This window comes from Platalea leucorodia, assembly GCF_965183815.1.
Source record: "Platalea leucorodia genome assembly, chromosome: 6".
Taxonomy (NCBI): domain Eukaryota; kingdom Metazoa; phylum Chordata; class Aves; order Pelecaniformes; family Threskiornithidae; genus Platalea; species Platalea leucorodia.
In genome coordinates, this window is record NC_138828.1 from 80,352,959 (window position 1) to 80,368,002 (window position 15,044).

General features: G+C 47.4%; 1 protein-coding gene across 2 annotated transcripts in view; it reads left to right on the forward strand.

The window, feature by feature from the left end:
* Positions 1-1,798: 1,798 nt before the first annotated feature.
* Positions 1,799-15,044, forward strand: part of SMYD1 (SET and MYND domain containing 1) — a gene marked incomplete at its 5' end in the record, with an annotated part of 28,099 nt that continues 14,853 nt past the window's right edge. For both annotated transcript variants that reach the window (XM_082315464.1, XM_082315465.1), the window contains 3 exons: positions 1,799-1,935; positions 12,691-12,867; positions 13,541-13,754. In XM_082315464.1, coding sequence (XP_082171590.1) covers positions 1,799-1,935; positions 12,691-12,867; positions 13,541-13,754 — 528 coding nt within the window. The remainder of the gene's footprint in view (positions 1,936-12,690; positions 12,868-13,540; positions 13,755-15,044) is intronic.

Below are 15,044 nucleotides of genomic sequence, written 5' to 3' on the forward strand. Positions count from 1 at the left end.
TTTTTGAGAAAAAAAAATCAGCACCTAATTTTGAGGTGCTAAAGTACTGCTGGCAAATGTATAGATCTAAAAGGCACTTACACCCAGGGGAATTCAACATGGGTAACAGGTGAGACCAGAACATGTGATGTTACATATCACACAAGCAGAGCATTGCAATTAAAATTGTAATTGCTTGTAGAGGCTAATTGCCTGTGGTGACTTTTCTATGCTGTGCAGGGTAAACGCTGGGAGGTTTGTGCTGACGGCTCCGCAAGGGCTCTGGCCCTCCTCAGGACAAGTGGAGGAGTCTGGTTGTTTGGGGAAGATTGCTCATAATCACATGAATACCTGGATCACCCTGAATTTATGGAGCTGTGGATTGATATTGTTTGTGCTTGGCACATGCAGGCAAACTATAACACAGGATATTTGTGCTGAAGTGTGATACCATACTTCATCTGCAGGCAAGGAAAATTGCCAGAAGCTTTTAGCAGAAGATGCTGAGCAGTTCTGTGGCTGTCTTGAAGAGCACGATGATACTTCCCACTGCCTTGGCAAAGTAAGCCATTTCTTTTACAGTCTAGGGATGCACAGGAATCACCCTCTTTATTTCTCTGCACCTCGCTTTCCCTGTTAAAGCAGACAGGTTCTTCTGTGCAGCACAGAGGTGTGGGAAGAGGTTTGCAGACGCTGATATCTGTGCGGTGCTTGGAGATCCAGGAGGAAATAGCATCAGGTTTCCTAGGGCTGGGAGGGTGAGATTAGCAGGAACTAGCCCCACAAAGTGCTATTAAATGATAAAAAAATGCTGAACAATGATCTGATCTGGGTTCAATTTCCACAGCAAGGTTTACTCTTGCACATGGAGGCCTTCCCTTGTGTCACCCCGAAGTTGTACTGGCTGCTGGGGGCAGAGAGCAAAGCAAGGACCTGGCTGCCCAGGGGTTTGGGCTCACCGGTGCACCCTCCTTTTCCACTCAGGTGGCTCAAATTCCCCCATCTCTTCCGCGGCTGAGCATGGGAGGTGGGGAGCGCCCTCAAATGCAGTGCTGTTTCGAAGAGGTTTAGTGCATCCAAAATTTATGCGAATATCTAAGATGTCCCGCTTTGCTTCCGCAGCCTGCGCCAAACCGCTGCTGTCCTTCCAGCTCCTTCCACGCTGCTCCGTGCGCCCGCCGCCACCGGCATTTGGGAAGCGACGCCCCTTTTCCAGGCTCCGGTGGCGACAGAGGATCATGAGCATTTCAGGGTGTGTGTTTCGCTGTTATTCCTGCCTCTAAACATGCCATCCATCTCCTAGAGGGTAAAAATAAAGCAGCATTGTTTAATTTCTGGAAAAAGCCAGATGACAGTGGAAGGGGTCAGAAATATGTATACCAGCCCTCCCTGTCCCACTGTCTCAGCTGTTGCTTCCTGAGAGACAGAAGCATGTGGCTGCTAAAAATACCCTGCAAAGAGAATACATTCGCTCTCCCATGGGAGACTATAAATTAATCCGAGTCGTAACATATACAACTGCTTGTGGCTGGGAGAAACAATTCCAAACGTGGTTTTTGGAGGGGGGTTTCCTAATGAATCAGAAGTCCCAGCCCTATGCCTTCCCTGCATAGGTTGGCGATATTGTGTGGAGGATCTTCGCCTCCTGCCTCTCCTGCTCCCACCCCCTCGCCCTCCTATGGGAAACGCTGCGGCCGGGGGTGGGGGGAGGCCAGCCCTTTTATAAGCGTGGTCTTGCGGCAAGTTGAGGTTGATAGGAGTGGCGGGAGATTTGGCTCTCTCCGAGATACCCGCTTCCCAAGCCTTGGGGTCCCGTGGGATGACCAAAGGGGGAATGGAGTCAGTCGAAGTGTTCACGTCTGAAGGCAAAGGCAGGGGCTTGAAAGCGCAGAAGGAATTCTTGCCTGGGGATGTCATCTTTGCAGAGCCAGCCTACGCTGCCGTGGTTTTTGATAGGTAAGAGAAAAGCACTTCTAAAACACAGACTGAAAGTCATCTCGATGCAAAATTTCATCTGGCCGGGCGGGTAAAAGTTTGAAAGCGTCTGGACAGCATCAGAGAAGGGCGCGAAGGGAAGTCAGAAGCACTTCTGTAAAGATGCATTCACAGCTTACAGTGAAGGTCCTTCCCAGGGCTCAGATCAGCTTTTTACTTTTAATATGGTGCAATCTGTTTCCAGGATATGATCTTGCGAGGTGTGAGGTGCTGTCAGCTTTTACCAAATGCGGTGAAAGTTGCGTGTATTCAGTGCCTCACAAAACCAGACCCACGTTACGCTCCGGTGAACTGCCGGGAGTTAGTGTAATCCAGGTACAGCAATCTCAGACTGACTTTGCTGAAGCCTCTGCTGTATAATGCTTGATAAAAGTGAGTTACGTTGTGCTCTGCTCACGTGTACCACCTCCCAGATGTACACGCAGCTTCATCGCCCGCTGCCTTCAAACTAGAAACTAGTGAGGACCTGCGAGTGATATTGGTTCTGTTGAAGTGATTTTATATTTATAGCTAGGCGAGTTAACTGGAGACAAGTTTCTGCTTTCACTCTTGCACGAGACTGGTTTTAAATTGTTGTTCACACTGATGTAGCCAGAAACTCAACTCTGATGCAAACGCTTTTTTCTTTTCTGCTGCTTGTTTCAAGGATGAACAAAATGCGATCAACCTGTGCTGCTGGTGTGGCTGGTAGGTGCCAGCCCTTCAAATCAATGGAAAATTCACTTAAATACCCTGAAAGCTAAAACATACAAAGAACCAATTTCTGTGTTAATCTCCCGTGGGATAAATCTAGAATAAAGCCTCAAACATGAATGGAATTTGTTCAGCCTTATAATATGCTAACTGAAAACAAAATTTGACCTGAACTTTTTAAGTGAGGAGCTAGATGTCAGCTGAAGGTTTCACTTGGGGCTTAGGAAATTTGTGAGCGTTCTTCAAGGGCATCACGGTGAGTCCCGAGGCTGATTTTTTTGCCCCAAATTGCCAGTGACTTTAGTGAATGTTCTGCACGCTAAATAGGGCGGTGAGTGATTCTGCCTAGCTGAGCTTTCCCCGATTGAATCAAGTCCGCTAATGAAGTCTGGGATGCAAGCAGCGCTCATGCTGCTGTTTTAATCCCGGTCATCTTGTATCTGAAGCCGATTCATGCTACTGTGTGATCTGGCAATAGCAGAGAATTGGGATTAAATGGACAGAGCAGGAAATAAGGGGTTTTTTGTCTTTCATTCACTTTTTCCTTGCCCTTATACTGTCAGTGGGTGAACATGTTTATGAATCTTTACAATAGCAGCAATGATGCTTTTTAGTTTGTATATTAATATGCCATTGCAAGAGCTCACATTAAAAATGTCACTCCTTATTTTAAAATGTTAAGTTCTTGAATTCTTAACCCTGAGTTCAATTACAGTTGTTAGTGACAAAACCATCTCTCCTTGACTTGTCCTTCTAGCTCTTGTGCTTTAGTTTCACTTGTGTCACTAGCTGGAATCTTGGTGTGATACTGTTTGCTTTGGAAGTGCCTAGGCACAATGATTTCTCCCATATGCCTTATTAAAAATACTAGTTATCCTTTAAACCCTTGAAAAGATTTTGAGTTTTGATTGCTGGTTGAGAATTTTTTTTCTTCTGTGTGAAATGCTGCGAGCATCATACATAGAGTAGAGCTGCCCACGTTGAAGAGCTACAGCTTCACTGCATTTTCAAATGTCACTTCTGTAATGTGAGATAAGGGGAGAAACTATCACCACATCGGCTCTTAGACTGCAGCCTGTGTCTTGGGCTTAGGTTTCCAGCAGAAAACCTCGGATGGGGAGAGATGTGCTTCCCTCCCTCCCCAGTCTGTGTTTGTTCAGCTCCCAGAGGGCAGATCCAGACACCGAGCAGCAAGGGGGTAAGGTAAACACATCCCTTCGCTGCGACTGTAGAGAACGGGGATGGCTTCAGCCTCTTCTCTCGCTTATCCCTCTGCTTCTTCCTTATGCTGCCGTGCAATAACAATGGACTCTTACCCTCCCGTCCCAAAATCTCTCCTCCCTGTCCCAAAATCTCTGAAGCAGGCAGTGCCAACTAAATGCTCGTTGGTTAGTGCTCAGTAGGGACAATCCTGTGTCTGAGATATAACGGGAACATGCATTTTTCTTGTGAAAACTGCTCTGATGTTTTTCACATGCATACAGGGCTTTGGTTTTGAAGGTACCTTCTACTGCTGTCCCAGGGTATTCAATTGCATGAATAGAAGGGTAACCTGGATCCTTGTAGGACCTGCAAGAATAAATCCACACTAGGCCATGGTGGCTGGTTTTGCCCTGAAAGAACTGCTGTTGCCTCTGCATGGATGGAGAGTCCAATGAAGAGGCATGCGATTTTCCATGCCCACAAACAAATGTTTATAGGTCCTAAAACTGGTGTTGAGTCTACACTATTAAAAAGGATCTCAGCCTGCATTGGGAAACCCAAAGTCCAGAGTCCATCATCCTAATTCCATTCAGCATCTTCATCTCTTGCTGAAAGCAATGTATAGGTATACTATGGAAGGGCATTCCAATATGAGTGATTGGTAAGTTTAATTTTTTAGCTCAGGTCCTACCAAATAGGTGACCAGATTTTCCACAGAGCTCTGCTTTCTTTGTGTATAAAGGCCACCATGGAAGCACAAGAGCGCAGAGTCCTTGGAAAAGTTGGTCCATACTTTGCAGCCCTTTGAGGAGCTTAGTTCTTTGGGAAGTCTGGTCCCAGTGTGGATGCTGAGCCCTTGAAATCCTGCCACTCATCTTGCTGTTGAAACCGACTTCTGTATGGATGTCCATCATGCTACAGTGGCCACACTGTGGTCTTCTGTGTGACTACATGTGACGTGGGAATACAGCAGGCGAAGTGAAGGTCTCTTTTTCAGATTAGTAGGAGCAGCTCTCCTGAGATACAACATAGTTTTCTTGGTGCGGCCATACTACAAGATGGAAAGCAGCTTGTGTTTGTGCCCGGGCACAAAGCTGTCAAGAGATGGGACGTGTTACTGTTCAGAAACAGGGGAGCCCCATAAAAGCTGATCATCATTTGCCCTGGTGAAGAACGTAATTATGAAATGAAAAATTTGCGTTATCTGCCACAGGTGTTTAATTTCAAGTGTGTGAGTGAGAAACCCCTCCAGAGGGCTGTGGCATAGTAAAAACCTACCTTTCATACTCTGAGAAACTATCGGAAGAACAAACCTCTTTGCCCCAGCTGTACAGGGATCTAGGGAGACTGAACAGCTAATCTTGGCACCCGGTGTTAGGTGCTCACAGCAGAAAGTGTGGATACACTACGCTTTGGGCTTAAAAGATGCAAAGGCCCTTCTCTATATATATTGATGTGAGGAACTGCCAAAGTGATTTGGACCCAACTGCACTGTATGAATGTCTGTCTTTTAGTAGGAGGCTGAGTTTGAGGAGGTGTTGAGAATTTTATTCTTCCAGGAGAAGGAGAAATGCTTTCTTTGACAAAACTCTATAATCAGCCATCATGAGCAAGTAAGAGCCATCAATTTAACTGGACCAACCTACAGTGTGATGTGATGGCTCGTCCAGCAATATGCTTTGGGACTCAGCTTGCAAATTAAGACACCCCAAACTAAGGTCTGTGACAAGTGTCTGTGTAGAGCTAAGGGCAGGATTCAGCTGCCATAGGTGTTTAGTGTCATTTGAGATGCCCCAGGGTGTCTGAGACATCCTCTTGGGGCTGACAGGTACAAAACAGGATTTATGAGAATCAGGCCTCCTCTCAGGCCAGATGGGTGTCCCTGCAGAGCCTAAAATAACACTAGGCTCCTATGTCCAGGCAAGTGAAACCAGCCCTAAGTGCCCGTTATAATCAATGGAGCACTATAACGTGCACCGAACACAGACGCCTACCTTTGAGCTGAATGGCTTTCCAGACCTCACTGTGTGTTTTGATGGGATCTCTACTTAGACACTGAGGGTACAGATGAGCACATCTAGGTGTCTAAATCTGCAGACTGCATCCCACCCTGGAAGCCACTGAAGGTCACAGGGACCCTGAAGGTCCCTGAAGTCATTAAGGCTGGTGAGAGCTTGTACTCTTGTACTCTTGAACCCAATGATGGTCATCTGAGCAGCAGTTTCTTACCCGGTGCCAGAGACTTTTAGTCCAGAAGTACATAAAACTCAAAGTGAAGCTAAGGAACGTTCCTATAGACATCAGCCAGCTCATAGTTTCTTAGATTTTAAGGCCAGGGTATGACTCACAAGGCTGACCCTGCTCATTCCAGAGGGGTTGGACTAGGTGGCCTTTAAAGGTCCCTTCCAACTCAAACCATTCTATGGTTCTATAACCTTTTGCTTAACACAGTGGTTCCCTGGCGTTGACCCCTGCATCAAGCCTGTTACTTCTGCCTGAACTAGAGCAGGCTGTTCAGAGAGACGGTGAATGCTGATGGAAAGGGGGTGCTGATCTCAGTGTGATCTCCCGTATTTTGCTGTTTGAATGAAGTGCAGACACACACTCTCTGATCTGTGTTTGAATCAGCCTTGCTGTTATCAGCTGAAATAGCACTCAGAAAACACCACTGTCAGGCCTGCTTTAACCTAAAATAGATGCAGAAGGTTGGAAATACATCTTCTCAAGGGATTCTTTGCCTTTGTTGGGGTCATTTTTCAATTTGCAAAGCCCCTGTGCATTCCCCATTGACATTACCTCTCACTGAAGCTCTCTAGTGCTCTGCTTAGGTGCTGGGGTTTAATCCTTCCCTCCTCCCTCTTCACTTTCTCTTTGAAGGTCCCAGGGCTCCTTTCCTCGCTGCCACCTTCAGGGCGATGGCATTCCCATTGCCTGGGCTCAATGTACAGTATGTGACCTTCTCCTCTGGCATGCCAGTTGGCTCTCAAGCCTGTAGGAGTTTACATTTCCTACAGGCGTGGGGATGCCTGATATATCTCTGTCAACCTTCATCAAGAGCAGGTTTGCTCTTTAACCAGTGGGGTTTGAGAGACAGTAGTCAAGGCAAACAGTGTCATGTGGTAGAAAGCCAAGATCACCTGAAGATCTGCTTGATGAGTGATCCGCAAATTGGTAAAGGCTTGAGATCACGCAATTTTTGCACTCCTTTTTGATGTATGAAGCAGGCCCAAAACATTTTCCAAGGGAAATGTGGGGAGCTCCATTATTGTAGCTGGGATGACCTAGGGATATAAGAAATGCAAAATCTTCCATAACAGTATGACTCTGAAAAGATTATGGAAGCAAATTCTTTGAGTTGATACCAATAAAAACTGAGAGCTAATGTGATCATATTCACATTGTTTAAAATTTTCTGGGGTTTCATTTTTTTTTATTATCTCATTTGTTCAAAAGCTTAAATAAAATCTGGGAGAAAACCTAGTTTTTTAAGGGAAACCACATATATATCTTTAAAAAGAGGCTGAGAAAGCTTGTAATGAAAGACTAAAAGTAAAATAGTCTAAAATTAGTCTAAAATAAATCCTCTGCTCAGACAAACTAGGATGTGTCATCCCTGACATTTTAAAGATAAAGCTACTAAGTTCCAACCCCCTTTTTTAAAGGAGGAAAACTACTCTTGTGCTAATAATTCGCCATTATAGGTATCCTCAGTAGAAGCCAGCTATTGAATACCTCCCTGTTCCTTTCCCTGCTGAAAAAGTAGGTGCATTTCCCTAGGCTGTTTTGTTTAATGAAGCGTTACAGCCTCTGCTTTGAAAGTCAAGTGGACTTTGCCTACATCTTAGGCTATTCTTATGCTGTCCTCTCTAGGACGTTGAGGAGAGAGATGCCTAGCCAGCCAATAATAAATATGAAGCAGGTGGACTTAGGTGTAAGTTAGGTTGTCTGTGTGTGTCATCTGTCACGTACAGAACAGCATAAACTCATATTAAATAGTTTGTGAGCTTCTCACCATGTCCATTAGCTGTTCAATGAAATCCTCCTTTTATTCCTTTGCGCTACAGCCATCTCACCTTGCTTTTCCACATCAGTGAATGAGATGCTGTGGGTGCTGGATGGGAAATGATTGGCAGACGTTTGGGTTGTGCATGTCTCAGAGATGAGGTTAATATATTTCCTGTGGCAGTGCTCAGCCTTCTGTCCTGGCAGGTCCAACAGATCTCAATCCATCTGAATCCAATCCAAGCACTCACAAGAGCTATGTGTTTCTTCTGCATTCACTGAGAGCCGTGCTTGCAGGAGCCATAGTTTAGCTGACAGTGCTCTGTCACCTCTTGCATTTGTTGGCTGGCACATTGAATCATTGCTTTGTGACTGTAGCTACATCCAGGATTAGTAGTAGTTGTGCATCTCATCCACGTAACGTCAGAGCTCATGAGCCCCTGAGAGTTGAGCTTGGTTGATGCTTGGATGAGAGGCCAAGGAAACCTGAGATTCCCCAGAAAGTCATTTAGTGAGTCAGTCAGTGGCACCTGCCCTCCAAGTCAGTCCTAAATCCCTGACCTGGCAAGGCTTGGATGGCCTGGAGAAATCACTGTGCTAATGAAGATCCTGCTTTTGGGCAGGGTGAAAAAAAGAAGTTCTCACTATGTGTGGAAGATGGCAGTGAATGAACCGCCAGAGATCACCCCAGAGGCCATGGTGTACATAGACGCAGCAGAAAGCAGTTGTATTGTCCCCGTGTTAAAGCAAGGGAAGCCAAGCACCGAGGGTTCAAACCTCCAGCGCTCCTGCGTAGGTACCACACATCTCTTCAGAAACCTTCAGTGCTGCCTGGCCATGCAGCATCCTGACCACAGGGGCATGGACTATTCTCTTTACAGGGAGAGAAAGTTCCATCCAGGCCACCTGGAGCCATTTTGGGTTGTGTTAAACACTTTCTAGGCCAGACAGAGAAGTCTTTGTAGATCAGTGATTTCCACAGGCTGAGACACTTGTGTTTAACCTGCTGCTCCCCCTGCTCTTGTGGGACCTTAATCATTGCAGAGGGAATGACAGGGGAGACTGTGGACCACTGCAAGCCTTTGGTGTCCTTGGTGTTGTCTACCTCCAGGACAGATGGCATCAGAGCCTGGCATAAGGTCCAGCCCTGGGGCCAAGGGAGAGCCCCACTTTGCCATCCCTGTTCGGGGCATCCAGCTCTGAGCACCTCTGGGACAGCAGGAGTTTGCACGACTGCCTAGAGGCACCTGGGGGATTTAGGTGCTTGCAGGGTCAGCAATGTTTGTTGAAGATTTAGGCAATAGATCTCAAATGTCTGTGTCTTCTGATTTTTTTACTGTGCCGAGAGTTGAACCCAAGCCTCTGGAGTCCTGGTATCGCACATTATCGATAAATCCAGTCTTCTTTTAAACCATTTCTGAGCATGGAGGATCCCACGAGGGTTTTGTGAGAGATGTGGTATTTCTTATACCTGCCAGTCAGATTACCTATGAGTAATCATGTCTGCAGTTTCAATGCCACATGAACTGTTCCTTCACCTCCTCGGGAAGTCTCGTATAACTTTTTTTTTGTGCATTACTGCATCTCCATAGAAACGAGGGCTTTCCAGTGCTGGTGGTAAGTTCCACCAGCTGGGTTTGCTTTGGAAACTCTGGACACCCTATGCGATAAACAGCAAAATGCAAAGCCAACATTTCAGTATTTTTCTGTTCTCAGAGAGCGAGCTGTGGGGAGACAAGCCCCTGTTTGAGGACTCGGGTTTTGCTGCACTATATTCCCCTCTGACCTGTCATTCCTCTTTACAGGGAAACTACTTTAACTGCCTTTTCGCTTTCTGACTGCCCTCAAAGCACGCAGGCGGTAGGAGGGAGCCCCATTCCCTGCACGAGATATCTCCCCGTGCTTCCCAGCACGACATAACCACGCGGGTTTTATCAGCTCTCTGGCTTTCCTTTGCCTTACAAGGAGTGTAATCTCTCTTGCACCTCTCTGCCCCTCTGACTTGACAGCTGACAGAGCACAGCCTCGCATTTCTCACCAGCTCCCAGCTCTTTCATTTGACTTAATGGAGCTGGCTGCATCCCTCTTCCTGGACACGTGCTCTCCCCTGCCCCATCCCGGCTGCTCACCTTGCGTCAGGCTCCCTCCTGTGTGCCGGCACTGCTCACTGTCATTTTCCAAACCTCATTTTTGTACGTGGTTTTCTCTGCTGCAGGTCGTTCTGCTTTAAATCAACGGCCCTCTGCTTTAAATCAATGGCCCTCTTCATCCTGCAAGAGCCAAGGCACAGGGTGGATTGTGTCAGCAGCTCATGCAATAGTGCCAGAGGAAAGAAAGTGCATTTTAAGTGTACTGTGATAGATATAAATATACATACATATGTTTATATATATATATGTATAGTGGAAAGGCAGGACAGTCTTGGGGCTGGGGATTCTGGGGCTGTGGGTCTGATTCCAGCCTGTGGCACAGCCTCCCTGTGTGATCATCAATACATCTTTTGTTTCCTTGTGCCTCAGTTTCCCCACTATGGGCTGTGGATGTTGATAATGTTCCCTTGGTAATGAAGCCCCTGTGGTCAGTGAGCTTTTTGCAATGAGAACCTCCCTCCTGGGGCCGGCAGTGTCTAAGTGATGGGAATTTAAATTCTCCCATACTGTCAAGCCTGGCTGGAGGCAGAGATAAAGTGGTCGGTTGCCTGGAGAAACAGGCAGCTGGGGGCACCAAATCAGGCAGTGAAGAGCCTTCTCTAACAGCAAGGGGAAAGTCCCAAAGTTGTTTGGGCAGGAGACCGAAGTGTCTTCCCCTTCTTCCCAATGAAGCAAGACCCTGGAGCAAGCAGCTGGCCATGTGAAAGGGGCACATGGGGGAGGTTTCCCCTTGGTCTGGGACCCCGGACACTCTCGGAGGGAGGACGTGAAGTTAGACTTCTTCACCAGTATCCTCTGATGCATTCCTTCCGCGGCCTTGGTTATGGTTGCATACATACAATTGTAGGATGCTTCTTGGAAATCCTGTTTTGAACCCCCCAAAGAAGCAACCTGCTCCTTTTGAAAGGTGTGTCCCAGTTATCCTATGACCATCTAACTCGCAGTAACCTCTCAACTAGTTAAACCACAGAGCCAGGAGCAGGAATAGACAGTGAGCAGCACTTACCGCTGCTGGCACCAGAGAAAGACACGTCAGGCTTTTGGATTTGGAGGAGAAATCTGCATCGCTAGGCTGTCTGCAGGAAGGCTTTAAGTGACCTAAAGAGCACAGTGCTAAAGCTGACTCCAGACTAAACTTCATGCCCTGATAGCAGAGCACATCCTCACATCAGACACTGTGCTCAGTACCTGTAATGTTTAACAACACCCCCATGGGTGGTGTATTCTGGGCCACTGACCCTCACTAAATCATTGATGTTCTCAGCTCAGCAACGTACCAGCCTTGTGAAGATGAAAGAACCCCTGGATTTATTAATTAAATTTTATGGTGGTCATAAATGCAAGTTCTGCTTCCTAAGCTTGGCATTTCAGCCAGCCCGCCCCATGTCCTACCCCAGCCAGTGCTCCTGCAAGCTCGAGAGTTCATCTTTCCTCTGTCTTCAGCTGTTTGGTGTTCTTTGTCCATCCTTGGGCATCTGAAAATCCATTCGTGCCTTGACATTCATGCTTGGGGGTCTGCTGAAAGGCTGGGAGCCTGCCCTGGTCCCTCAGACCTTCAGTAATCTACGCTAAGCATCTGTCTCAAGTCACTGCAACCACGAGAGCCCCAAACCCATCCAGCCTGGGGCTCTGTGCTGCTCTCTCCTGAAGGCAGACAGCCAGGAGACATGTACCACGACTGAAGGAAGGAGGAGAAGACATAAACCACTCTGTGATGAGATCTACCTTGAAGGAGGCAGTTTTCTTGATTTCCTCATGTCATTTCCAACACAGTGCCACAGTTGCCAAGTGTAATGTCTCCAGTACAGCTACAACTTTGGCCCAGTAGCAAAAAGAAGTGACAAGCAAAGCTGCTTTTTAATCCGTGGAAACGTTATTTTGGTTTCAAGCAGCACAAACACAGGGTTTCCCTATGCAACCGCTTTAATCTATCAGTCTTCTTCATTGTGATACACCTCTGGTCTGCTCACTAGCAGAGCATTTCTGATGTATATTTGTATCTCCACAGCGTGCCTGTGCCTAAGGAAAGCTTAGGAGAGCAGTTAGGACGGCTCAGAGCCATGGTCCCATTTGGTGCCTCTCACCCAACGTTTTCCTAAGTCTCTTGGGCATGATGGTGGCTGCTGCTCCATTTTGTGACCTGGCCCATGCAGGGCACAGAAGAGCCTTAGTGCTCAGGAGGGTTTTCACTTCAGCCAAATTCAGAGGCTTTGCAGGCAGGTGAAGCTCTCAGGCTGGCTCTTTGCTTTTTCTTCTTCATGCTCGCCTGAGCTGTAGACTCATTAGGCATCTGCTTTCTGCTCAGCAAATGGGTGGCTGGTGCTTCAGCATGGGCCAGACAGAAAATGAAAACAGACTGAAAATCCTATTAACAGCGGCGGTGCTGAGGAGGAACAGATGAGCTGCAGACAAGAGGGCTGAAAGCTGGGGAATGCTTTATTTCTGGCCTCCTTTAAACAACATATTTGTCTCTTTGGCATAGCCAAACAGAAAAGCAACAGCACTGGGCAAGCGCACAAGGATTAAACCAGGTGGGAGGCTTCTCCATCCTCCCAAAAAATCTTCGAGGGTCCGTCCTTAGTGGGTGTGGGGAACCCAGGGATGCAAAGCTGGCAGGACCCTCACTGGGTGGAGATGGCCCTTCACTGAGGTCCTTCTGTCCTTCCAGCCTGACGCATGTCATCTGTCACACCTGCTTCAAACGGCAGGAGAGGCTCCACCGCTGCGGCCAGTGCAAGTTCGCCTACTACTGTGACCGGACCTGCCAGAGGGCGGCTTGGCTGAACCACAAAAATGAGTGCTCTGCCATCAAGAAGCACGGCAAGGCACCCACCGAAAACATCAGGTGAGAGCTGGCAGCCTGGGGATGGTGGGAGAGGACAGGGCATCCCTCCGGAAGGTGGTGAGGAAGAGCTGGATGGCCTGATTTGGACAGGGTGGAGGTGGGAGATGGTTTGGGACAGGCCAGGAGCATCCCTGAGCTGATGGGTTCGGGACCTGGAGGAGCATCTGGGTGCGAGGGGGTTGTGCTCCTGCTTTTTTTTTTTGGTGCTGGGCCCTAGAAACTCTACTGCAGCTGAACATGGTGAGGCAAACCCGCCCAGGGTGGTTTAGGATGTGTGGGAAAGTGAGGAGCAGATGGAAAAGTGGAAGAGGAGATGGGCTCTTCCCAATTTGTCTACAGAATATATTGATTTGGATTCACATCCCAGCTCTGTTCATTAGAAGAAAATGAGAGGAATCCCCAAGGAAATGAGAGCTGCTGTGGAGGCCTGGGGACCTGGGAGTCTATGGCACTTCTCCAGTTGAGAACATAGATGCTGGGGCAAAACCCTGCATCTGTCTCCCTTTCCTTCAAAAGCCCATGGATGGTGACCAGCCCTCAGCCATCCGATGCTGAGCCTGTCTCGGTTTGTCTGCACACAATTTCCCACCCATGAAATGAATTTCAATGGCCCTGTGGTCCTTATCCTTGCACTGGGTGGTGGTGCTAACGCCTGGGGCTCTCTCCTGGCCAGGCTGGCTGCCCGCATCATGTGGAAGATAGAGAGGGAAGGCAGCGGGCTGGCAGAGGGCTGCCTGGTCTCCATCGATGACCTGCAGAACCACGTGGACAGCTTTGACGAGGAGGAGAAGAAGGAGCTCCGTGCTGATGTGGAGAGCTTCCTCGAGTTTTGGCCGCCCCAGAGCCAGCAGTTCGGCATGCAGTACATCTCCCACATATTCGGAGTGGTACGTCGGAGGGGTGGGAGAGCAAACGGGGGGCTGCTTTTAATGCCAGCTTCCCAGAGAAAGTCTCCAGCTGGCCTGAGTTGAGGATGCCCAAGTTCATCCCTCTCCTGTCCTTAAGAGGCCATAGCAGTTGGGATAACAGAGACTGGCATTTGCTGCAGGTGGTTTGAATACTGCTGCATTCCCCAGCTGCGTCGCTTTGGCACTGACACTGGGAAACTGAGGCACTGCAAGGGCAAGGTTTGAAAACTTGTATCTGTCTAACCCTGCAGGCAAGGGCCTCGCTCAACCGTAGGTGCTGCATTGTCATCACAAGTCCCACTGGGCACCTCTCTGCACCTGGGAGAGCTGAGAAAATCTATTTAAATATATTTTTAGTACATATACTTAGAATATATTTGAATATAGCAGATCTGTTTTAGTATATACATTAATTTGCGTGCATTGGATTTTTACATGTATATTACCTGTTTTATATATATATATAAAATAAAAATAGATAAAATGTACTAAATGTATTTAATAATATCCATTACTAACTTGCTAACTGCAAATTTTTGTTCTCAGTGTAGCAGAGAGGGAAATTCCCAGAAGCCAGTTCAGGCTGAGCTGCTCTGCCTCCAGCCCCGGTACCAGTCGGTGCATCCCGGGCTGCGCTCACCCCGCAGCCAGCAACGCTGCCCGAGGGGCCAGGGTGAGCTGAGCTGAGACGCACGCTCTGCTCGCACCTCTGCCGATCCCTGGTGTGGCGGAGAAAGTGTCTTTGCCAGCCCTAGCACAGGGAGGGGACACAGCATCCTTTTGTATCCACCCCGCAAAGAAAATCCAGTTCACTGGGCGCAGGGAGACCTATGTACTAGTGACCGACATAACTTGCCCAAGCAGAAGTAACAAAGTACAGATAAAGTACACAATCAGTTAAGAAAGGAAATAAAACTATTAACAATAAAATAATTAGCAGCTGAGTTAATTACTTCCTTTGGTATATCCTATCTCATTTTCTCTTTGCAAATATTTCCTTAGTCTGTGTTTGCGACTAAAAACTGTTCCATTCATATGTGATAATAATGTACTCTATTGAAAAAATATAATAATTCATTCTTGGCATGTATGTCACTCAAAAGTATGTCATTCTGAAAATTGTTTGGGACTCATAACAAAGAGTAGCAATTGGTTTTTATAAGCTCTGTGTGCCACCCAGCAAACATGACCAGGTTGAGTGCAGCTCTCAAGGTTAATTTCTAACTGATAGCTGTTCTAATAAGCGTGAACTTTGCTTTCTGTCTAGGC